Source organism: Symphalangus syndactylus, chromosome 2 (assembly GCF_028878055.3).
Source record: "Symphalangus syndactylus isolate Jambi chromosome 2, NHGRI_mSymSyn1-v2.1_pri, whole genome shotgun sequence".
Taxonomy (NCBI): domain Eukaryota; kingdom Metazoa; phylum Chordata; class Mammalia; order Primates; family Hylobatidae; genus Symphalangus; species Symphalangus syndactylus.
Genome location: NC_072424.2, coordinates 116129813 through 116155098, shown reverse-complemented (window position 1 = coordinate 116155098; position 25286 = coordinate 116129813). Strand labels below are relative to the sequence as shown.

General features: G+C 42.1%; 1 protein-coding gene across 3 annotated transcripts in view; it reads right to left on the bottom strand.

Annotated features, from left to right (window-relative positions):
• Nucleotides 1-337: 337 nt before the first annotated feature.
• Nucleotides 338-25286, bottom strand: part of ARFGEF3 (ARFGEF family member 3) — a 190869-nt gene continuing 165920 nt past the window's right edge. For all 3 annotated transcript variants that reach the window (XM_055265344.2, XM_063622611.1, XM_063622614.1), the window contains 3 exons: nt 22363-22484; nt 10026-11244; nt 338-8594 (listed from right to left, as the gene is read on the bottom strand). In XM_055265344.2, the coding sequence (XP_055121319.2) occupies nt 8403-8594; nt 10026-11244; nt 22363-22484 (1533 nt within the window). In that variant the 3' untranslated portion in view covers nt 338-8402. The remainder of the gene's footprint in view (nt 8595-10025; nt 11245-22362; nt 22485-25286) is intronic.

The following is a 25286-nucleotide window of genomic DNA, read 5'->3' as shown; positions in this document are numbered from 1 at the left end:
TTTTGGGTTGTTTATGAACAAAAGGTAATACTTTAATTTTTTAAATGAATGATCTACATCAGTATCTACTGACAGTAGGAATTTGATATAAGTTCTTATGAGTAAAAGATAATATTATAGAATAAGCCCTTTTTTAAAAAAAGGAAATGATATATTATTTCTACAAATTTGTTTTTTAGGCATATACCAAATTGTCAATAATGACTATCTCCATGTTATAGGATTTAAAATGGGCCTTTACATTTAGACTCATGAAATGCCATGAAAAGGGGCCTAATTCTTTTGACAGAATTCTGTAAACACAGGATATTTATATATATTTAGTCAGTAAAGACAATTGTTTCATGTACCACATTTTTAATGCATTTGAATCTTTATTCTACAACACAAGCAACATAAATACAATATCTTTTAAAATATTTTCTCTTTAGAATTTTCATTTCCACCTCAGATAAAATGTACACAAAATACACTTGCAAGCTTGCTCACAGAGACCTGTTAAACAAAGAACAGACAGATTCTATAAAATCAGTTATATCAACATATAAAGGAGTGTGATTTTCAGTTTGTTTTTTTAAGTAAATATGACCAAACTGATTAAGAAGGCAAAAAAAAAATTATGCTTCCTTGACAAGGCCTTTGGAATAAACAAAATGCTTCAAGGCTCCTGGTGAATGGGGTTGCAAGGATGAATTTTGCATTTTATAGGTAAAATGGTATACTGACTCAAATCATTATGGCTATATCAAGCTTCATTTATTTATAATCTTCAATGAAAATAAGTTGATTCTTTGGCATAATACTATAAGGAATAAAAGGACCCATACCACCCATTGCCTTTATCTAGAGTGGGAGATAGTAGTAGGGCAACTGTTTATAATGTAATTTGTCTAAGTGTATTCCTCTTAGAAAAGCAGGAAAAACATCTTGAATAATACTCTCTTAGCATGTTTAGGGCAATAAACATCTTATTCTTATCTCCCCCATCCCCACAACACAAACTAAGAAACAAAAATAACCTTTCCCTCTAGGCACCTCCTCCTGCCCCATCATGCCACACCTGGATATTCTATCACATTGTTTCAACTGAAGTAAAACCCAACTTATCAAAAGCATTCATCTTTGTTCAGCTTCGCCTATTTTGTGGGAAATCAACTTTTATTAGAGAGAAGCACTCCCAATAAGAACCAGATGAAAGAATGTAGGACAAAGCAGCTTGCACATAATCCCGAGGTAGCCAGGGATGCTCACTGGGGCTGGAGTGTCAGGGCCCGAGCCTCCCTAACTTTAAGAAAAAACATAATCTTTTACACATTGGTTCAAAAGATTGGCTTTCGGATTCCCTCCTCTCCTTTTTGGCACTGGTTGGTAAAACAAAAATAAATTACTCTTAGAGATTGACTTTTGAAATTTAATTTTAAAATCAGTGTTACTAAAAGAACTAAATGCACATATAATTTCCAAAAATTATGGGAAACTAAAGTAAAAAAAAAAAAAAAAAAACCCTTCAATTATTTCCATCCACAGAGGCAAAAACTCTGTAGATTGTCTCCTTGATATCATTAACATTCTCATATGCTTTCTGATCTCACTAATTCTAGTAAATATAATCATTTCCTTCCATTCCTACAATAGTCTAAATTAATTTAAACGAAGTCAGCATATTTATTAAGCAGAAGTCTTTAGAGACACCTCATTGAATCAATAAGCATTATGTGTAATTAATACAGTTTATAAATAGGTGATGATTTTTAAGTGACGGTTTTTTCTTAAATCATTCTCTGTATGGTCCTTAATTTTTTTAATGGTAAAAGAATTTCCAAAGCTAATTAATTAAATAAAGAAGAGATAAACTAAGGCCCCCTCTATATAAGTTAACATGATTTCACTGAATTCCCAAAGCACACTGATTCACTTTTATATTTTTCCCATTATTTGGAAGATGAAATAATGAATATGGTCTCCACCATGTTGATATGTGCACAAATACAACATACTTACTGAAAAGTCAAAACAGGCACACTTACTGCTTAAAAGGGAATTGGTTCATTTTGCAAATTTCCATGAAGCCTTTGGGTAGATTCTTTACAGATATATATGAAATTAAAGTGTTAATTTACACCAGACAGGCAAATGAAAGATGAAGGTACAACAAGTAGTCTCATCTCATCTCAAACGGCTAATATTTTGGTGGCCAATGAAAGATGTAAAACAACCGGCAAGCAAACAACTATTCAAAAATCTGTAAGCCAGGAGCCAAGGCTGTAAAGGAGCTGACATGGAAACATCTCATTAAAACAATATGGATGGAAGAAATTCAAACACTACATACTTAAATTTAAAATCACCTTCAGTACAAGTCAAAGGGTCAACATGATACAAATAATCATCCATAGAATCAGTGTTTCTAAATACAAAGACAAGAAGCTTAGATTTATCTTACTGTTCCGTAGAACTTATACATTCATTGTCTTCTAGCTTGTAAAAACCAATTGTTGGTATAATAAAACTGGAAACTGGGAAGATTGAGCAAGACTGCTGTATAGAATCCAATCCCAAGTCATCTGCCCAAGGACTGATTCAGTTTTTCTCTAGCATTTGATAAGTCAGGCTGATCTTAAAGGTAGTAGTTGGAAATTTTTTCAAGGCAGTGGTTCTCAAAGCATAGTTCCCCAAACAGCAGTAATGGCCTCACCTATAAACTTGTTAGAAATGCAAATTTCCTGATTTACTTAACTGGGAACTCTGACCATGAGCCCAGCAATCTGTGTCGTATTTTTTAAAAAAGGCCCTCCAGGTGATGCTGATGTGTACTAAAGTTTGAGAACCACTGTTCTAAAGACAAAAGATACTAGACAACCACTGGTTAAACCTTCAGGATAGGAATTAACAGTACAAACAGTTCTTGGTGGTTGAAAAGGGTGGAAGGACCATAATTAGATGGGATTCACCAGCAGTGGAGTGCCGTTTTGTCACTAAAGTGGTCAGCCACTCTCTCCTCCCTGGTACCCCTTTGTAGTATTGTACAAAGATACAGAGAAAAGGTTCTGTATGGTGCTAGTGGTGTGGTAGTGGTTTCTCTTCAATGATGGAGTGGTACCACAATTTATAAAGAAACCAATGATCTCAAGAGATATTTTTGGTCTGTCTTCCCTGAAATAAGAATTGTGTTTTGGAAATCTAAAGGGTGTTCTGTTCCAAAATCTTAAGTTATTAGTTATTCGCACATCAAATAGCAAACACTACAATACAGCCAGAGAAAGAGGATCTTCCAAACAAACAAAAAAGGTATGTTTTCTAGATTGCTTCACAACTAAATGAGAACATTTTTCTTGAGGCATAATTATAAATCAGGTTCTGGATCAATTTTACAAATCTTTCCCAGTGACACGCTCATATTTCCAATAAAAAGTGCTCTTTTGCTTTCCTAAGGCCACACAAAATCTCCCTGGGGTCACCTAAGTGGTCCCCAAGCATATTGAAGTTTTGTCATCTGCTTACTGCAAGACTGGATTTTCTTTCTGCCTGTTTCCTTGTCTGTAAAACAAGTGGAAATGTGTAGATGTTATGGCACATGGTTACTATGGATGTCGACCTGATGCCCTTAGCACCTGGCTCTTCAAGAAATCCTGTCCAACCAGCTGCTTCCTCTTCAGAGAATGTACATTTTCAAAAATGGTTACCCATTATTTTGCATATTCCCAAACTTTGTGCTACTAATTTAGTACCATGTATTTCCCAGAGAAGCAAGTAAAGAGGCACTGTTGGCTACAGGACACTTTATTCTGAGTTGATTAAATGATATTTGAAAAAGGTTTACAAATTGTGCATGCCGTTCCAGACACACGCTGCCATGTTCTTCTTTGTTAATAGCTGGCCACGAATAGTATTATTCCAGCATTTCCACATAATTCAGTGAGTTTTCTAAGGTAACACTGAATGTCTACTTGAAGATTCAAGTTTAGATTTTATTTTCAAACACTTGAAATGTGTTACATGTGATTTTTTTTATGTATAAACATGATTCATTTTCTTTTTTCAACTTTATTTTTGAAAACCTCCATAACATCTCAGACAGATCTGAGACGTCAAATAATCTCATTTTCATGGCCTCATTTCTTGAAACTTTTTTTCATAATAGAGTGCTTACTCTATGGACTTACAGCATGTTGTCAGAGAGAGAGTATGGCCCTTGAGTTCAGAAACACCTCCTTTGCAACCAACTTTGCCTTTTACTTGTTATCTTGGGCAAATTTCTTAACCTCTCTAGGTCTGTGTTCTCCTCTGAAAAAATGAGGAACACAATACTTGTCTCACAAGGTTGTTGTGAGGACTACGTGTGATAATACAGGTAAGGGTTTGCAATCACAGTGACATTCACCACTTGCCTCCTCCCTGCTATTTGTAACCTCTTGCTATTACTATCAAAGGTCTTCATTCTGTTTAGCTTGATGGGACTGATACTAATGGATTTTCCTTTCTGAAAAAACTTTTCCTGTATAGGCAGTATTGTGATGAATCTGGCAAAGTCAAGGATATCCATTATATAACTGCATTAACTTCTCACAGCGAAGGCTACTTGACTCTCAACTAACTCTGTATAAGCCTTATTTTAAAACAAGGACAAAAAGCCTAATGATCATTGTACAAATATGTTTCAATTTCAAGGTACTTTTGAATTATATTAACATTTTTGTCATGTTTGATTTAAAAATTTTGTTTTTATTTACTTGAGACGAAGTCTCACTTTGTCACCCATGCTGGAGTACAATCTTGGCTGACTGCAATCCTCACCTCCCAGGTTCAAGCAATTCTCCTGCCTCAGCCTCCTGAGTAGCTGGGATTACAGGCAGCTGCCACCATGCCCGGATAATTTTGTATTTTTAGTAGAGACGGGGTTTCACCACGTTGGCCAGGTTGGTCTTGAACTCCTGACCTCAAGAGATCCACCTGCCTTAGCCTCCCAAAGTGCTGAGATTACAGGAATGAGCCACCACGCCTGATTTAAAGTATTTTAATGCGAGCTGTTAAGTATGTTAGCATCTGCCTGGGTTCTTATTGGTCAGTCATTACATAGACCCCAAATCATAAAGGTGTTCTAGTTTTATATCTATGGGGAAGGCTGGAAAATTACCATAAGGGGAGAGAGAGAAGATGGTGTAAAAAGGCAGCCTAACTATTTTTAAAAGCAGATCAGGAGATAAAAGAGCTAGGTGAGATGCTATGGGCAGTGCATGAGGTTCAATTGTGAAAACCGATGTCCTCATTAATGACAGAGAGAACTCTGTCCCTTTATATACTTGGCTGGGCCATCATCAGTCCAGGGTCTCTTATACTTGGAGTTTTCCAGATATTTGTTTCATGAAGCACACTTTACCAAAATTTAGGAAAAGAAGAGAAAGATCTCAACTTTAAGGTAATATACTTTTGGCTATAAATACAGGCAACTAAAAACAATGTATAAACTCTCATTCTGCTTAGGTCTGTAAATACATGCTAATAACTGTTCTTAACTTTAAAAGGCTGCCTTGAATTTTGCCTTACTGTTGCTGCGAAAGAGACTGTGAGGAGAGAAACACCTGACACTTTCAGAGACTGGGAGGGAGTGAAACAAAGTTGGGTGAGTGGGCAGCTGAGTCACAGGAACAGGGCAAGAGACTGAGCTGGGCAGCCTGGGAAGGTGCCACTCCCCTCTCAGTGTTCTTCATCTCCTCTCTTTCTTCTCTACCTGCTGGGAAGAATCACCTGAAGGCCTACTCATTAGAGACTACTTTGCATCGAGCTGCAAATACCTCTGAGAAGTACTGCTGTCACTCAGTGATGGTTCTGGTTGAAATCTGATGTCAGTGTGGATGTCCGGTAACTCGAGTGCAGAGTGTGTTAGGACTGAGTTATAGAGAACACAATGGGAAGGTACCAAAACACTCTTAAAAAATTGTAGGTCAAGAGCTCTGTACACCTTCTTATCCTTTTATTCTTGGGACCCATAATCAGGCTAGAAGTAGAACAGTGTTCGGACACAGTACAGGGTAAACTTACGTTCAAGAATTTTGGATCCCATAATAGAGCATCGGGGAGAATGCTGATTTCCAAACAACTAACATACTTTGGGACACAGTATTCACTTTTTTTTTTTTTTTTTAGATGGAGTTTCACTCTTGTCACCCAGTCTGGAGTGCAATGGTGCAATCTTGGCTCACTGCAACGTCCGCCTCCTGGGTTCGAGCGATTCTCCTGTCTCAGCCTCCTAAGTAGCTGGGATTACAGGTGCATGCTACCACACCTGGCTAATTTTTGTATTTTTAGTAGAGATGAGGTTTCACCATGTTGTCCAGCCTGGTCTCAAACTCCTGACCGCAAGTTATCCGCCCACCTTGGCCTCCCAAAGTGCTGGGATTACAGGCGTGAGCCACCGTGCCCAGCTGGTATTCTCAAATTGAGACAGCTTCCTTAGCAACTTTTCATAAAGTAGAAAAATTCAATGTATAAATACTGTAATTCTAGCCTCTGCTTTACTGAAGCCTTTTCCCCCAGTAAACTGTGGAGTACTCACAGGTTCACAAAGAAGAACTGAACCTCAGGTAAGCTATAAAAAGAAACAAAGCAACTGTGGTATTACTTCTGTTGGAAAATTAAAAAAAAAGCAGTTACCCAACTTTCAATTCCGTTTATAAAATGTAAAAATTCAAAAGTATACAACATAGTTCATTGATATCCCAACAATTCATTGCCTTTTAAGATCAAATAGCTGATTACCTGTTTTTAAACTTGAATTATTGTCTAGTGAGTAAAAACTGAAGGCAGAGTGTTTTGTGGAACGGGGAAAAAAATGGATTCTGTGGTGATCTCTAGATGGCACACTGAATGATAAGGGTCTTTTTTTCAGATCACCTAAAGAAGTCAGAACACTGCCTTCCACTTAACCTCTAAGTCAGTTCCATATTTCTCAAGGAGGGCAAAGTTTACAAATACCCCTTTAAATCCTTATTTCAATACTGTAGAATTTATGTCTTATATTTAGAGATTATAATGTATGCCTTATATAACTCTGCTCTGTAGAATGTGTGTAAGTAAGCTTGATTGAGGAGTTCTCAATCATTAGGATAATGTAAGAAATATAAAAATACTGTAAATAATAAGATAAAGCTTTCAAACGTATTTTCTAGTAATACTTAGAAATATCCACCTGAAATATTGGTCTGAATGCAAAGACATCAAACATAGGGTAACTTTACTTGGTAGATAGGAGAAATATTTTAAATAGACACAATTTTCTAAATTTCAGTGTCTTTCTCCATTACTTTCATTTTGAGACTAGAGCTTGTGTAACTGACACCATAATTTTGCAAGATTGTTGTGTTATATTTTAAGATTGAAAATGATTTCATCATAATCCATCCCCACCCCACACTCCCTGCTCCCTTCCCTGAGTCCCTTTCCTCCAAGTGTGTTTATATAAAATGAGTTGCGTTTTAATGTTTTGTTTTCTTAAAAACCAAATGCTATACCTTATGTTCAGATAATTGTGGGGGCATAGAAATGGAAGTGCAACAAAGGACTAAGGCACCTTTTTTTCTTTCCTTTCCTTGTTTGCCTTGGGGACGGAAACAAACACCACAAGAACAGCCAGGGGAGCTGGTCGGTCTTATCTCTCTTGACAATCTATGCATCAGCCACTTTCACTGGGTACTCTGTGTCACAGGCTGATAAGCCACAGACTTCAAACCCTGCTAGGAAAGAACTTTCTTTTAGAAATACAGAAATAAAGGTACAACAGTACCTTATATGGGGAAATTGGTGAATACCTGAAAATCTTAATGATTCAGGAATAATTTTGAAGTGTTCTGGATTATTTTACAACAGAAGTCACCTCTTTCTTGATTATGACACCCAAGAATATGTTTTTATAGTTGTCTTCTTCCCAGCCAGACCCATAACCATAAATCTTCCTCCAATTAATAATCCCTGGTACTAGATGTCTGAGTGTTTACATATCAGCTTGACTTACCAGCAGATATTGCCTTAGGAATTGTATTTATTTTTAAAATGATGGATCAATATAGTGTTTTCAAATGAGTAATCCTTGAAAATGACCCATTTGGGGACAACACTAAGCAAAAGCACTGGGAAATATACTTCAAGAGTTAGAAACATATCAAGGATTATAGATTCTTCTATAATAATGTGCAAAATCAGAATATCGTTTGTGTCATCTAGTTACAAACCTTAGTGTGGCCCCAATGCTGACCAGTGGTTGGAAAGGCTTTTTACATTAGGAAACATGGTTCTCTGAGACAGTAGTTTAAGTGGGGCTAGTGGTGGGGAAAATGCAACAGTTGGATTGGCAGGCAGACTCTAACCCTCACTACTGCTATTTGGTGGGAGAGTAGAACAGGAGTCGGCTACACAATGATGTCATAGACACGGCCCACCCTGCCCAGCCACTCCCTCACAGCCTGGCGAACTCTGATGTCGGTCACATGACAGGTCAGCTGACTGATGCACGGAAACACTGCGGGCTGGAGGGCCGTGAAGGTCTGGTCTGGGAGAATCTGAATCTGATTGAGAACTGTTAGCACCATGTTGGTCCATGCCTAAGAGAAAAGATTTAAGAAAATTAGTGGCTGTCCCCCCTGGTTTTATTTGAACACTTGAGAGTGGCCCTGCCAATGTGGAAATGGTTTTTTTCCAGGATTTAGTTGCAATAAATTAGTTTTCACTCATTTAATATGCCTATAATAAGTTGTAGGCATATTAATTTATTATGCCTACATCGTAACTTCACATACATAAAGATGGGCAGAGACTCACCTTATTTTCAGCTTCACAAACTACTAAACTCTTACTTGTTCCTTAGATTTAAAAACAACAACAACAAAAAAACCTCCCTTGCCTTCTCACAATGAGATCTCCACAGGCCGTTAATCTCAAACTCATTTTTTGATGCACCATAGAATTACACTCAAAGCCTCCCTGAAGAATGAGAATTTTTATGTGCACAGGATGGGCTAGAAAAACTTGAGATGAAAACACTTTGAAAAAAATTCATTGGCATAACCACACAATATTTACTTTGCTTTTTTCTTTTATATAATGCTTCATAACTACAGAATTTCTTCAGGGCCATTTTCGAATGACACACTAAGAACTCAATGCTAGTCAAAGCTTACTTGTTTTTAAAGACAGGGTCCCTCTATGTCATCCAAGCTGGAGTGCAGTGGCACCATCTCAGCTCACTGCAACCTCTGCCTCCTGGGATCACACAATCCTCCTTGCTCAGCCTCCCAAGTAGCTGGGATTACAGGCATGTGCCACCTCTCCCAGCTAATTTTTTTTTTTTTTTTTTTTTTTGTAGAGATGGGTTTTGCCGTGTTGTCCAGACTGGTTTTGAAAAAGCTTACATTTTATAAGCTTTATTCTCACCTTATTTATACAGGTAAGTTCCTAATTCTCAATAATATACATTACTATGGAGAAAAACAGTTCCTGAAATTACCTGAGTGTAAAATTCCAGCTTCATAATGACATACTGATCCTGGGAGATGCTGCACTTAGGTTCAGGCAGTCCTCTGACTTTAGAGGGAAATCAGTTCATACCCCCTACCTGTTCCTATAAATCTTTTTTTTTTTTTTTTTTTTTTTGGAGACAGAGTCTGGCTCTGTCCCCCAGGCTGGAGTGCAGTGGCACCATCTCGGCTCACTGCAAGCTCTGCCTCCCAGGTTCATGCCATTCTCCTGCCTCAGCCTCCCGAGTAGCTGGGACTACAGGTGCCTGCCACCACGCCCTGCTAATTTTTTTGTATTTTTAGTAGAGACAGGGTTTCACGATGTTGGCCAGGATGGTCTCGAACTCCTGACCTCGTGATCCGCCCACCTCGGCCTCCCAAAGTGCTAGGATTACAGGCTTGAGCCACCGCGCCTGGCCTCTATAAATCTTAGCCTGTGTATGCCCACTCTGCAAGGGGGGCCCATCCAGTACTGGAAACCCAGCCTCCCGCCCACCTGTTCTGGCCGCAGGGACGTACCTGGATCTGTGCTTCTGCGTCTCTCACCGAGACACTAAGGGAGCTCCCGGTGGAGCCTGAGCGGGGCCTCTTGTCCTGTCGCAGCAGCTCGGGGCCTGCGCTGAAGGAATGCCGCATTTGCCCTTGGTCCATTAAGTGCTGGGGACGCTGAAGCAGCGGGGAGTCCTGGCCCCTGGGACCCAGTGGCTCTCCTTTCTTCTCCACTTTGACCTCTTTGGGGAACGCGGACAGGTTGTGCTGCTGTTTCCTCTTTTTGTATTCGGTCATCAACTTTGAAATGGTCTTGTCGGCCGCCATGGTGTAAATTTTGTTCCCCGCATTCTCCCACCACTCCTTCTTCCGGCTGGGATCCTTCTTCTCCACTTTGGGGCTGGGGGTCAGCAGCAGGTCCCCACCAGCGGCCTTCAGGCTCAGGGACTCGCCCGTGTGCTCCCGGGACTGGCTTCTGTCGTCCTCGGAAGGGGTTTCTTTCCCAGAGAAGCCCCCGGTGGATGGGGTGGATGACTCGGACTGGAAGGAGGGCAGGATGAAGAATGGGTCGCCCTTGAAGATGGGAGGCTCCTCCAAACAGTTCTCCAGGTCCAAGTGCATCTGGATGTAGTTGTTGCACAGTTCCATGCACAGCTTGTGCAGCCTCTTGACCAGCCACACCCAGTCTGCGTTGCTGACAGGCTGGACGCTGAGCAAGGGCATCCGTGCCCGCCACTGTCTCTTCTCCTTGCCTCTCGGGGGGCTGACCTGGGCCGTTTCCTCAAAGATGTCTTCATCCTCAGATGAACACTGCTGGGAAGAATCTGTGCTTCTCTCGTCGTCCTCAAAAAGGACCTTCTTCACTTGCTCGGCCGTGATGGTTTCTTGATTGGTGAGAACAGCACACACCAGGGCGTGGAAATAAATGTTAAAGCTCATCGCAGACTGGCGGTAGAGGTTGGCGGCGCCCCCGATGCCAGACACTTTCTTCAGCAGGCACTTCAGCCCAGGGCTGGTGTCAAACTCCCTGGCAGTCCTATAAGAGTCCAGCAGCAGGTCGAATATGACTGCCAAGTTCTGCATGGAGATGTATCTGAGGAAGCCAGCCAGCTTGGCTTCTGGCACTTGGATCGTCTTTTCCTCTCCAGGAGAGGGGCCTTTGACAAACTCTTCTAACAAGATGTCATATAAGTTCTGGAGTAACACCTGATGAGACAGCAGGCTCACCACAATTTCCCTGAAAGACACGCTTCAAGTGAAAAGAGAGGGATCGATTAATGGTTTTCTGCCCTATATCAGGCATTTCAAAGCAATATAGACGTTACCCATTTCAGAATGATATATGCAAATTTACAAACTAAACTACCTCTACTCAAATGTCTTCCGTGAAAGAAGGCATACTTTTTGGGCATTATGTGATAACCATTTTAATCACTAGTGGAATTCTTGACACTTTAAAAAATTCCTGAAGCTGGGCTGAGCACGGTGGCTCAAGCCTGTAATCCCAGCACTTTGGAAGGCCAAGGCAAGCGGAGCACGAGGTCAGGAGATCGAGACCATCCTGGCTAACATGGTGAAACCCCGTCTCTACTAAAAATACAAAAAATTAGCCAGGCATGGTGGCGGGCACCTGTAGTCCAGCTACTAGGGAGGCTGAGGCAGGAGAATGGCGTGAACCTGGGAGGTGGAGCTTGCAGTGAGCCGAGATCGCGCCACTGCACTCCAGCCTGGGCAAGAGAGCAAGACTCCATCTCAAAAAAAAAAAAAAATTCCCGAAGCTATAGAATATAAGTTATGATGCCAAATTAACAGTTATCAAGATATCACAGATATCAGAGAGTTAACTGTGACATCAAAAGGTATCACAGTTGAAGGGGGCTGGGAGGTCTTTTTGCCCTTGGGGACACAGAATATATTTTGGGTTTTCCTATGACCCATCACATGAGGTCAGATGTGGAATTTTCCATTTGTGGTGTCCTGTTGGCACTCAAAAAGTTGGGGTTAGGGATGCTCAACCTGTACTGTGTTTGCCAAACTTTTAAATTTGCCAATGTGGTTCTATGTGGTTTTGGTTTACAGTTTCATTTGTTTTCACTGCTCTTAGAATTTTATGAAAATAGTTGAGACCATTATATGGCCAATTAATGCCCCAAACTGGATAATTATAAAATTATGACAACCGTTATTAATTTCAAAGGTCTAGCCATTATGTTAATAACATTTTGCTTTATGTCTCACTATGACTTTGAATGTAAAAATTTGTTTAAGTAGGAAAAGTGCTTTTCTAACAGAAAATGACAAATCCTGCATAAATCTCAATGTTAACTTTGCCCGTTGTGTAGTCCTCACTGAGGGAAAACACATTACTCTCAAGATGAAATGAGTAACAAAGGACTGTCATTCAAAAACAGTAACATTTTAAAATAAATCGCTTGAACTTTTTTTGTGGTAAAATATACATAAAAGTTACTACTTTAACTTTTTGATGTACACAATTCAGTGATATCAAGTATATTCATAATGTTGTGTAACCATCACTGCTATCTATTGCTAAAACTTTCTCATAATTTTTAACAGAAACTTTGTACCCATTAAACAACAACTCTCCATTTCCCCAGCCCCAGCTCCTACTAAAGCCAGCAGTAAACCTGAATACACACTCTTCTGAAAAAGAGGACTCTAAAAGCTTATGACAACGTGGTCCAAAAGCTACCACAGGATGCGTACTAAAAAGGGAAATTTTTTTACTGATCAAACAAGTCTGTCCCCCGATAGCTAATAACATCCTCAAGGGACAGGACACTACCTTATTCATCTTCTTGTCCCCAGCAACCAGGAAAATGGTGAGAGTAGCATTCGGTCAGTCTCCATGTGGAAGAAAGAAAGCAGGCTGGCTCTGGGTGCAGGCTGCTTGAAGGAAATGCTCCCCCTGAGAAATGGCTCTGACATTTGAACCCCACTCCCCTAGGATCCTGGATCCTTGGCAGGAAGCACCACCAGAGGGGTGAGTTTAATCAGACTGGTGAAGGCATGAAACCCTTTGCTCACAACACTGTTTCTTATTACCTTCCCTGAGAATGGAAAGCCATTTTCCAGCCAATACTTAAAGTCAGGCCAATGCAAAGCCATGTCTGAATTGTGGAATACCTTCATCCACTGAGCTCATTTTTTGGATGCTTTGAGAGATACAGCTGTTAACTATGCATGTAAAAAAGGACAGCAAATTCCCTTTACCTTAGGTTTGGGTTAAAGGATGCAGTGACAAGAAAACAGAATGGGAGGGAAATAATACTGAAGAGATCAAAGTTTCAGAAAGATAAGTGAAATAATTTTATAGATATGCAATTCTTAATCATCTATGCTGACAGGAGACACAGATCTCAAACAAAATCAACAAATAACTTTCTAATTCAGTGTATCGAAGGGTTTCAAGCTTTTTCTCAGCACACCTTTAAGAAGTCTGACATCCTCCTGCTACTTAAGGGCAAAGGAAAGCCAGCCTCCAGATTGGATAATTGAGAGTTAATTGCATAACAAGTGGTTGACTTAAAACATGCTAATATATATCTTAAAGTGCTAATTAAGATTATGTGGATTGAGTAAAGCTTGGGGCTATCAATGTCAAGGCTATTAAAAGAAACCCAAACCAACCAACCCAGGTTTCTCTATTTAAATGCTGTAATCTGGTTTTAGGATTACATCTAAAGGATGCACCTGGCTAGCATATAATTTTCCACAGGTCTAACTCATCTTCCACTACATCCTATGCTAAAGTAAGAATTGCCCCTGCAAATAAGAGTCAAATCTAAGAATGCAAAGCATACAGAGTTTGGCTGAGAGCTCTTAAAGAATGTTAAGGAATATCTTTGGCTCAGTGGGCAGTGGGATTGGTGAAAGAATTTAATATGCTTATTTTGTTTTGCTTAACTACAGTGAGTGGGTAATTGCCTATTAAAAGTGCTAAGTAAATTTATGAGCCATGCTGGTATATTTTTAAACTGTAACTTTTAAAAACCAGTAACATAAGGACATTAGGCTATTCTATGTTTCATTTATAATTTGAATGCAGCCTATTATTGCTTTTTCCTACTTTTACATCAAAAATATTTCAGCAAGAATAATTGGCTGAATGTGAATTAGAAATAGGAAAAAAGGAAGAAAAGAACGGAAATTCTGAAGTAAATCAATGCTTAAAGATGTCAAAGGATTGCACAATCTTTGGTATATAAAATAGATAAAAAATGACCAACACAAAAATTAGTGACTGGTGGTTGAGGGAAACGCGCTAGGATTGGTAGAGTTCTATTCCTGAAGTTGGGTGACAGGTTCACATTTATTTTTTATTCATGCTTCATAACTTTTGAACATTCCACATTTTTTTGGTATGTACCAGTAATTGACCCAAAAAATTATTACCTAGAAATTTCACCCAAATGATTGTTATATTAATCAAACTGACCTGCTACCCTGGCAACCTTTTTGTTTGCTGGTTTCTTGAGATGAAGTCTTGCTCTGCCATCCAGGCTGGAGTGCAGTGGGATGATCTCGGCTTACCGTAACCTCTGCCTCCTGGGTTCAAGCGATTCTCCTGCCTCAGCTTCCTGAATAGCTGGGATTACAGGCATGAGCCAGCATGCCTGGCCCAGCTAACCTTGGACAAATCACCCAGAGGTTGTGAAATGATACCAATTATCTTTGTCTGGGCTGCTGTTAACAAATACTATAGACTGGGTGGCTTACAAACAACAGAAATTGGATTCCTATAGTTCTAGAGGTTGGATGTCTGAGATCGGAGTGCCAGCATGGGTGGCTTCTGGTGAGGGCCCTCTTCCAGAATACAGATGACCATCTTCTCCATGTATCCTCACATGACAGAAAGAGGGCAAGGGAGCTGTCTCTTAAGGGCATGATTCCCATTCATGAGGGCTCCACCCTCATGACTGAATTTCCTCCTGAAGGTGCCACTGTCAGGCCTCTGAGCCCAAACTAAGCCACCATATCCCCTGTGACCTGCACATACACATCCAGATGGCTGGTTCCTGCCTTAACTGATGACATTCCAACACAAAAGAAGTGAAAATGGCCTGTTCCTGCCTTAACTATGACATTATCTTGTGAAATTCCTTCTCCTGGCTCAAAAGCTCCCCTACTGAGCACCTTGTGACCCCCACTCCTGCCTGTCAGAGAACAACCCCCCTTTTACCTTTACCTACCCAAATCCTATAAAACAGCCCCACTCCTATCTCCCTTCGCTGACTCTCTTTTTAGACTCAGCTTGCCTGCACTCAGATGAAATAAACAGCCTTGTTGCTCACACAAAGCCTGTTTGCTGGTCTCTTCACTCGGACACGCATGAAATTTGGTGCCATGACTCTGATCGGGGGACCTCCCTTGGGAGTTCAATCCCCTGTCCTCCTGCTCTTTGCTCCATGAAAAAGATCCACTTATGACCTCGGGTCCTCAGAACCCACCAGCCCAAGGAACATCTCACCAATTTTAAATCAGGTAAGTGGCCTCTTACTCTCTTCTCCAACCTCTCTCACTATCCCTCAACCACTTTCTCCTTTCAATCTTGGCACCACCCTTCAATCTCTCCCTTCTCTTAATTTCAGTTCCTTTCATTTTCTGGTAGAGACAAAGGAGACACATTTTATCCGTGGACCCAAAACTCAGGTGCCGGTCATGGACTCGGGAAGGCAGCCTTCCCTTGGTGTTTAATCAATCACTGCAGGGACACCTCTCTGATTATTCACCCATGTTTCAGAGGTGTCTGACCACGTGGGGACACCTGCCTTGCTCCTTCACCCTTAGTGGCAAGTACTGCTTTTCTAGGGGGCAAGAAGCCCCCAACCCCTTCTCCTTCACTGTTAGTGGCAAGTACCACTCTTCTAGGGGGCAAGAACCCCCTGATCCCTTATTTCCATGCCCCGACCCCTTATTTCCATGCCCTGATCCCTTTCCAGCTTTTCTAGAGAGTAAGAACCCCCAAACCCCTTCCCTCCGTGTCTCTACTCTCTTCTCTGGACTTGCCTCCTTCACTATGGGCAACCTTCTACCCTCCATTCCTCCTTCTTCTCCCTTAGCCTGTGTTCTTAAAAACCTAAAATCTCTTCAACTCACACCTGACCTAAAACCTAAATGCCTTATTTTCTTCTGCAATGTGGCTTGACCCCAATATAAACTTGACAGTGGTTCCAAATAGCCAGAAAACGGCCCTTTCAATTTTTCCATCCTACAAGATCTAAATCTTGTCGTAAAATGGGCAAACAGTCTGAGGTGCCTGACGTCCAGGCATTCTTTTACACATTGTTCCCTCCCTACTCTCTGTTCCCAATGCGACTCATCCCACATCCTCCTCCTTTCCCTCCCGCCTGTTCTCTCAGTCCCAACCCCAAGCGTCGCTGAGGCTTTCTAATCTTCGTTTTCTACAGACCCATCTGCCCTTGTCCCCAGGCCACTCCTCGCCAGGCTGAGCCAGGTCCCAATTCTTCCTCAGCCTCTACTCCCCAACCCTATAATCCTTTTATCACCTCCTCTCTTCACACCCGGTCCGGCTTACAGTTTCCTTCCATGACTAGCCCTCCCCCACCTGCCCAGCAATTTCCTCTTTAAAAGGTGGCTGAAGCTAAAGGCATAGTCAAGGTTAATGCTCCTTTTTCTTTATCCAACCTCTACCAAATCAGTTAGCGTTTAGGCTCTTTTATCAAATATGAAAAACCCAGCCCAGTTCATGGCCCCTTTAGCAGCAACCCTGAGACGCTTTACAGCCCTAGACCCTAAAAGGTCAAAAGGCCATCTTATTCTCAATATACATCTTATTTATTTTATTACCCAATCTGCTCCCGACATTAAATCTCCAAAAATTAAATTCCGGCCCTCAAACCCCACAACAGGACTTAATTAACCTCACCTTCAAGGTGTACAATGATAGAGTAGAGGCAGCCAAGTAGCAACATAATTCTGAGTTGCAATTCCTTGCCTCCACTGTGAGACAAACCCCAGCCACATCTCCAGCACACAAGAACTCCAAACGCCTGAACCGCAGCTGCCAGGGGTTCCTCCAGAACCTCCTCCCCCAGGAGCCTGCTACAAGTGCCGGAATTCTGGCCACTAGGCCAAGGAATGCCCACAGTCCGGGATTCTTCCTAAGCTGTATCCCATCTGTGTGGGACCCCACTGAAAATCGGACTGTTCAACTCACCTGGCAGCCACTCCCAGAGCCCCTGGAACTCTAGCCCAAGGCTCTCTGACTGACTCCTTCCCAGATCTTCTCGGCTTAGCGACTGAAGATTTGACGCTGCCCAATCACCTCGGAAGCCCCCTAGACCATCACGGACGCCGAGCTTCAGGTAACTCTCACAGTGGAGGTTAAGTCCGTCCCCTTCTTAATCAATACGGAGGCTACTCACTCCACATTACCTTCTTTTCAAGGGCCTGTTTCCCTTGCCTCCATAACTGTTGTGGGTATTGACGGCCAGGCTTTTAAACCTCTTAAAACTCCCCAATTCTGGTGCCAACTTAGACAATACTCTTTTAAGCACTCCTTTTTAGTTATCCCCACCTGCCCAGTTCCCTTATCAGGCCGAGACACTTTAACTAAATTATCTGCTTCCCTGACTATTCCTGGGCTACAGCCACACCACATTGCCACCTCTTCCCCCAGTTCAAAGCCTCCTTCACATCCTCCCCTTGTATCTCCCCACCTTAGCCTATAAGTATAAGATACCTCTACTCCCTCCTTGGCTACTGATCATGCACCCCTTACCATCTCATTAAAACCTAATCACTCTTACTCCGCTCAATGCCAATATCCCATCCCACAGCATGCTTTAAAAGGATTAAAGCCTGTTATCACTTTCCTGTTACAGCATGGCCTTTTAAAGCCTATAAACTCTCCTTACAATTCCCCCATTTTACCTGTCCAAAAACCAGACAAGCCTTACAGGTTAGTTCAGGAACTGCACCTTATCAACCAAATTGTTTTGCCTATCCACCCCATGGTGCCCAACCCATATACTCTCCTATCCTCAATACCTCCCTCCACAACCCATTATTCTGTTCTGGATCTCAAACATGCTTTCTTTACTATCCTTTGCACCCTTCATCCCAGCCTCTCTTCACTTTCACTTGGACTGACCCTGACACCCATCAGGCTCAGCAAATTACCTGGGCTGTACTGCCACAAGGCTTCATGGACAGCCCCCATTACTTCAGTCAAGCCCAAATTTCTTCCCCATCCGTTACCTATCTCGGCATAATTCTCATAAAAACACACGTGCTCTCCCTGCTGATCGTGTCCAACTGATCTCTCAAACCCCAACACCTTCTACAAAACAACAACTCCTTTCCTTTCTAGGCATGGTTGGATACTTTCAACTTTGGATACCTGGTTTTGCCGTCCTAACAAAACCATTATATAAACTCACAAAAGGAAACCTAGCTGATGACATAGATGCTAAATCCTTTCCCCACTCCTTTTTCTGTTCCTTGAAGACAGCTTTAGAGACTTCCCCTACTCTAGCTCTCTCTGACTCATCTCAACTCTCATTACCCACAGCCGAAGTGCAGGGCTGTGCAGTTGGAATTCTTACACAAGAACCAGGACTGCGCCCTGTAGCCTTTTTATCCAAACAACTTGACCTTACTGTTTTGCCTAGCCCTCAAGTCTGTGTGCAGTGGCCGCCGCCACCCTAATACTTTTAGAGACCCTTAAAATCACAAACTACGCTCAATTCACTCTCTACAGTTCTCATAACTTCCAAAATTATTTTCTTCCTCAACCTGACGCATATACTTCCTGCTCCCCGGCTCCTTCAGCTGTACTCACTCTTTGTTAAGTCCCACAATTACCATTGTTCCTGGCCAGGACTTCAATCTGGCCTCCCACATTATTCCTGATACCACACCTGACCCCCATGACTATATCTCTGTGATCCACCTGACATTCACCCCATTTCCCCATATTTCCTTCTTTCCTGTTCCTCACCCTGATCACACTTGGTTTATTGATGGCAGTTCCACCAGGCCTAATCGCCACACACCAGCAAAGGCAGGCTACGCTATAGTACAAGCCACTAGCCTGCCTCTTAGAACCTCTGATTTCCTTTCCATCATGGAAATCTATTCTCAAAGAAATAACTCCTCAGTGTTCCATCTGCTATTCTCCTACTCCTCAGAGATTATTCAGGCCCCCTCCCTTCCCTACACATCAAGCTCGGGGATTTGTCCCTGCCCAGGACTGGCAAATTGACTTTACTCACATGCCCTGAGTCAGAAAACTAAAATATCTCTTAGTCTAGGTGGACACTTTCACTGGATAGGTAGAGGCCTTTCCCACAGGGTCTGAGAAGGCCACCGCAGTCATTTCTTCCCTTCTGTCAGACATAATTCCTCGGTTCGGCCTTCCCACCTCTATACAGTCCAATAGCAGACCAGCCTTTATTAGTCAAATCACCCAAGCAGTTTCTCAGGCTCTTAGTATTCAGTGAACTAATGGTCTTTTAAAAACACACCTCACCAAGCTCAGCCACCAACTTAAAAAGGACTGGACAATACTTTTACCACTTGCCCTTCTCAGAATTCAGGCCTGTCCTCAGAATGCTACAGGGTACAGCCCATTTGAGCTCCTGTATGGACGCTCATTTTTATTAGGCCCCAGTCTCATTCCAGACACTAGACAAACTTGGACAGCGCCCCCACACTCCCCCCAAAAAAAACTTGTCATCCTTACCATCTTCTGTCTAGTCATACTCTTATTCACCGTTCTCAACTACTCATACATGCCCTGCTCTTGTTCACACTGCTGGTTTACACTGTTTCTCCAAGCCACCACAGCTGATATCTCCTGGTGCTATCCCCAAACGGCCACTCTTAACTCACTCTTAAAGTAAATAAATAATCTTTGCTGGCAGGGCTATACTGAACCTCCTTAGGCACTCTCTAGTTAGATGTCCTGGGTCCTCCCAATTCTTAGTCCTTTAATACCTGTTTTTCTCCTTATCTTATTCCGTTCTTCTTTCAATTCATACAAAATTGTATCCAGGCCATCACCAATAATTCTATAAGACAAATGTTTCTTCTAACAACCCCACAATATCACCCCTTACCACAAAATCTTCCTTCAGCTTAATCTGTCCCACTCTAGGTTCCCACACTGCCCCAATCCCACTCAAAGCAGCCCTGAGAAACATCGCCCATTATCTCTCCATACCAGCCCCCCAAATTTTCACCACCCCAACACTTTAACACTATTTCATTTTATTTTTCTTATTAATATAAGACAGGACTGTTAGGCCTCTGAGCCCAAGCTAAGCCATCATATTCCCTGTGACCTGCACGTACACATCCAAATGGCTGGTTCCTGCCTTAACTGATGACATTCCACCAAAAAAGAAGTGAAAATGGCCTGTTCCTGCCTTAACTGATGACATTATCTTGTGAAATTCCTTCTCCTGGCTCATCCTGGCTCAAAAGCTCCCCTACTGAGCACCTTGTGACCCCCACTCTGCCAGCCAGAGAACAACCCCCCTTTTTCCTTTACCTATCCAAATCCTATAAAATGGCCCCACCTCTATCTCCCTTCACTGACTCTCTTTTTCTGACTCAGCTTGCCTGCACCCAGGTGAAATAAACAGCCCTGTTGCTCACGCAAAGCCTGTTTGGTGGTCTCTTCACACAGACGTGCATGAAAGCCACCTAATATCACATTGGGGGATAGGCGTAACCACATCAATGTGGGGGGACACATTCTGTCCACTGCAGCAACTCTGTCCTTGAAATGGGAAAGGGCAGAGGCCTTATGTTCAACCAAGCCCAGTTTGTGTTTTGTTTTGTTTTGTTTTGTGTTTTGAGACAGTCTCGCTCTATCACCCAGGCTAGAGTGCAGGGGCGTGATCTCAGCTCACTGCAACCTCCGCCTCCTGGGTTCAAGCAATTCTCCTGCCTCAGCCTCCTGAGTAGCTGGGACTACAGGTGCATGCCATCATGCCTGGCTAATTTTTGTATTTTTAGCAGAGACAGGGTTTCACCATGTTGGCCAGGCTGGTCTCAAACTCCTGACCTCAGGTGATCCGCCTGCCTTGGCTCCCAAAGTGCTCAGATTACAGGCATGAGCCACTGCGCCCAGCCCAGAGCCAGTTTTGATTCTGGCTCCACCTCTTTGCGGTTGTGTGTTCTGGGGCAAGGGATCCAAGCCTCTCTCTATGTGCCCTCAGAGGTGAAATGGGAGTAGGAATACCTATCCACTGTGTTTCACATACAGTGCTCAAATACTTAGTATTACTATTAACGAGTCAGAGGTTTAAAAGTGGGAAATGTTGGTCATTGCCTTCATCCTCAAGTCTAGAAACGATATTTTTAAGGGAGGATGATAGTATTTAAAAAGGGCAAGTTTCTAGGGGCAGAGCATAGACCTTTTTGTCTCCCAATAGCCATTATTGTTCCTGGGGAGGTTTATGTGCTTCTCACTGAAACAATCAGAACCATGCCTCAATTTACATTTTTTAATGAGACAAGGTTTTGTTCTGTTGCCCAGGCTGGAGTGCAGTGGCATAATCGTGGCCCACTACAGTCTTGGCCTTCTGGGCTCAAGTGGTCTTCCCACCTCAGCTTCCAGAGTAGCTGGGACTACAGGCACGTACCATCATGCTTGGCTAAATTTTTATTTTTTTGCTTTTTTGTAGAGATAGCTCTCACTGTGTTACTCAGGCTAGTCTCAAACTTCTGAGCTTAAGTGATCCTCCTGCAGTTCTGGGATTACAGTTGTGAACCACCATGCCTAGCCTATTTTTTTTTTTTTTTTAAGATTATAAGTGTATGACATTATGGGTTGGGCTGTGTTCCCCCAAATTCCTATGTTGAAGTCCTAACCCCTGGTACCTCAGAATGTGACTATATTTGGAGAAGAGGTCTTTTAAGAGGTAATTAAGTCAAAATGAGGTCATGAGGGTTAGTTTTAATTAAATATGACTGGTGTCTCTACAAGAAGAGGAAATTCAGACATAGACCTGTACAGAGGAAGTCCATGTTAAGAGACAGGAAGAAAATGGTCATCTACAGGTCAAGGAGATAGACCTCGGAGGAAACCTTCATATCTGACTTCTAGGCACCAGAACTGTGGGATATACGGTTCTGCTGTTTGAGTCACCCAGTCTGTGGTACTTTCTGTGGCAGCCCAGGTAACCTAATGTGTATGAAATGTGGGGAATTTGGTTACAAGGCCAACAGTTTTTATGAAAACCTTTGCTAAATGACTCCACAAATGTTTTCAGTATTTCTGGCCAAAGCTCAGATTACAATGCGTGAGAACTGGAAGTGAATGAACATTCTTATTTATAAGCACCCTATGAGTTGAGATTTAGGTACTTACCTTTTCTTGGTGTGTCCATTTGGTTTTTCATCAGGAGGCAGCTCAATAATGAGCTGGCAGGACTGGGCATGGTCAAAGTTGTTTGGTGTCTTTGGTGAGCACTGGGTGTCCAGCATAAACACCTGTATGGGGGTGCAAAGGTGCATTTCAGAACTCCAGTGTCCTCTGCTTGACCTGTCAGGGATCAGCTGGATGACCCTGGGCAAGTTGAGCCTCATCTATAAAATGAGGATAATGGTTTCCTATTTGATATGTTTGTTGAGAGAGTTAATTGATATGTGTGTATTACATATGCAAAGCATTAGAAGAGAGGAGTAAATAATCAGGGTTAGCCGTTGACAATAATACTAACAACGCTACTAGTACTACCATGGGACAATTCATTATACCCCAAATAGCAGGAATTGACACTTAAATATTAACTACAAGTAACTAAAGAGGGGCTTTGTAAAAGATTATTTCTGATTTTTGAGTCTTTGGTATCATATTCAACACAGGGATGAAAAATGAGTTGGGACTTCTGTCAGGATTACTGATGGTTACTGACAGGACCACAGTGTTCTTCTAGGCATGGCAGATGTGACTAAGAAAATAGTGAGCACTTATTGGATCTCTGACCCAAATGATTTTCTTTTACATGACTTAAAATACGTTCACTACTTTCCTCTGGAAATATTAGATAGAATATATACATATTTTTGAGACAGGGTCTCACTCTGTTGTCCAGGCTGGACTGCAGTGGTGTGATCATGGCTCACTGCAGCCTCGACGTCCCAGGCTCAAGTGATCCTCCCACCTTAGACCCTCGAGCAGCTGGGACCACAGGTGTGCACCACTATGCCCAGCTATTGTGTTAAAAATTTTTTTCCTTTCAAGTTTTAAGTTTGGGGTCCATGTGCAGGATGTACAGGTTTCTTACATAGGTAAACATGTGTCACGGTGGCTTACTGCACAAGTCATCCCATCACCCAGGTATTAAGCCTAGCATCCATTAGCTATTCTTGCTGATGCTCTCCCTCCCCCATTCCCCACAGGTGCCCAGTGTGTGTTGTTCTTTGCCATGTGTCCATGCGTTCTCATCAATCAGCTCCCACTTACAAGTGAGAACATGCAGTGTTTTCTGTCCCTGCGTTAATTTGCTGGGGATAATGGCCTCTAACTCCATCCATGTTCCTGCAAAGGACATGATCTCATTCCTTTTTATGACTGCATAGTATTCCGTGTACCACATTTTCTTTATCCAGTTTATCATTTATGGGCATTTGGGTTGATTCCATGTATTTGTTATTGTAAATAGTGCTGCGATGAACATACATGTGCATGTATCTTTATAACAGAATGATTTATATTCCTTTGGGTATATGCCCAGTAATGGGATTGCTGGGTCAAATGATATTTCCTGCCTCTAGGTCTTTGAGGAATCACCACACTGTCTTCCACAATGGTTAAACTAATTTACACTCCCGCCAACAGTGTAAAAGCTTACTTTTTCTCTACAACCTCACCAGCATCTGTTGTTTTTTGACTTTTTACTAATGGCCATTCTGAGTGGTGTGAGATGGTATCTCATGGTGGTTTTGATTTGCATTTCTCTAATGCAGTGATGTTGAGCTTTTTTCGTGTTTTTTGGCCGCATGTATGTCTTCTTTTGAGAAGTGTCTGTTCAAGTCCTTTGCCCACTTTTTAATGGAGTTGTTTTCTCCTTGTAAATTTAAGTTCCTCATTGATTTCATAGAGATGGAGTCTTATGGTATTGCCTGGGCTGGTCTTGCACTCCTGGGCTCAAGCAATCCTCCTGCCTTGGCTGCCCAAAGTGCTGGGATTACAGGCATGAGTCACCATGCCCGGCAAGATTAGAATACTTTAAAAATATTTTCTTTCAAAATCTTGTAAGAATTATCAGATTTTCGAATAATGAGTTATTTTAAGAGTGAATACATAAGGAAAATTTGGGATCAAGGAAGAAATAGAGAAGTATTAAGAAGTGAAAGATGGGCCAGGTGCAGTGGCTCATGCCTGTAATCCCAGCACTTTGGGAGGCTGAGGCAGGCAGATCATGAGGTCAGGAGTTTGAGACCAGCCTGGCCAACATGGCAAAACTCCGTCTCTGCTAAAAATGCAAAAATTAGCTGGGTGTGGTGGTGCACACCTGTAATCCCAGCTACTCGGAAGGCTGAGGCAGGAGAATCACTTGAACCTGGAGGTAGAGGTTGCTGTGAGCCAAGATCACACCCTGCACTCCAGCCTGGGTGATAGAGCAAGTCTCAAAAAAACAAAACAAAAACCAAAACAAAAAACAGAAAAAGAAGTGAAAGATTCACTAAACAGTTCTTGCTGTTCTTCTCCATTAATGATCTATTTCAGAAGATCCCATTGACTTTTTCATATTTTTGTTGTATGATTGGACAGGGTTGCAGAGACCACTGTATGCACACGTGCAAATGCTTTAGCCAGATGTAACAACTGCGTATTTAGAGAAGCTACTCCTTTGGAGGGCCACTTTCTTGGTTTCTCTGTTCTTCTAGCTACACCATTGCTGCAGCAGCTACAACTGCCATGCTGCTAGAAGTGGCTCTTCATTGCAGCCTTACAACCTTTCTTCTGTCCCAACTTCTGCAGACTGGCCATGGAGGCTTCAGTGGGATGTGCTCCCTTCCTTCAGAACCAGCAGAATCATGAAGTCCCAGATGTTAGGCATGTGCTCAGCAGAGATGTGAGAAACTGAAGGTAGAAGGTTCTTGTCCCACTACCTCAGGATAGCTGGGAAAAGCCCCAAAGAAGCCAGACCTGGCTAAGAAACTTCTCAACTGACTGAGTTCTTTACATGGGTAATCAGGGGATCCTAGATTATCAGTGTGCTAATAGAAAATTTTATTAAGAATTTAAACAGATCTGGTAGAGAAAAGGGGCCTTCCCTTTTGAGT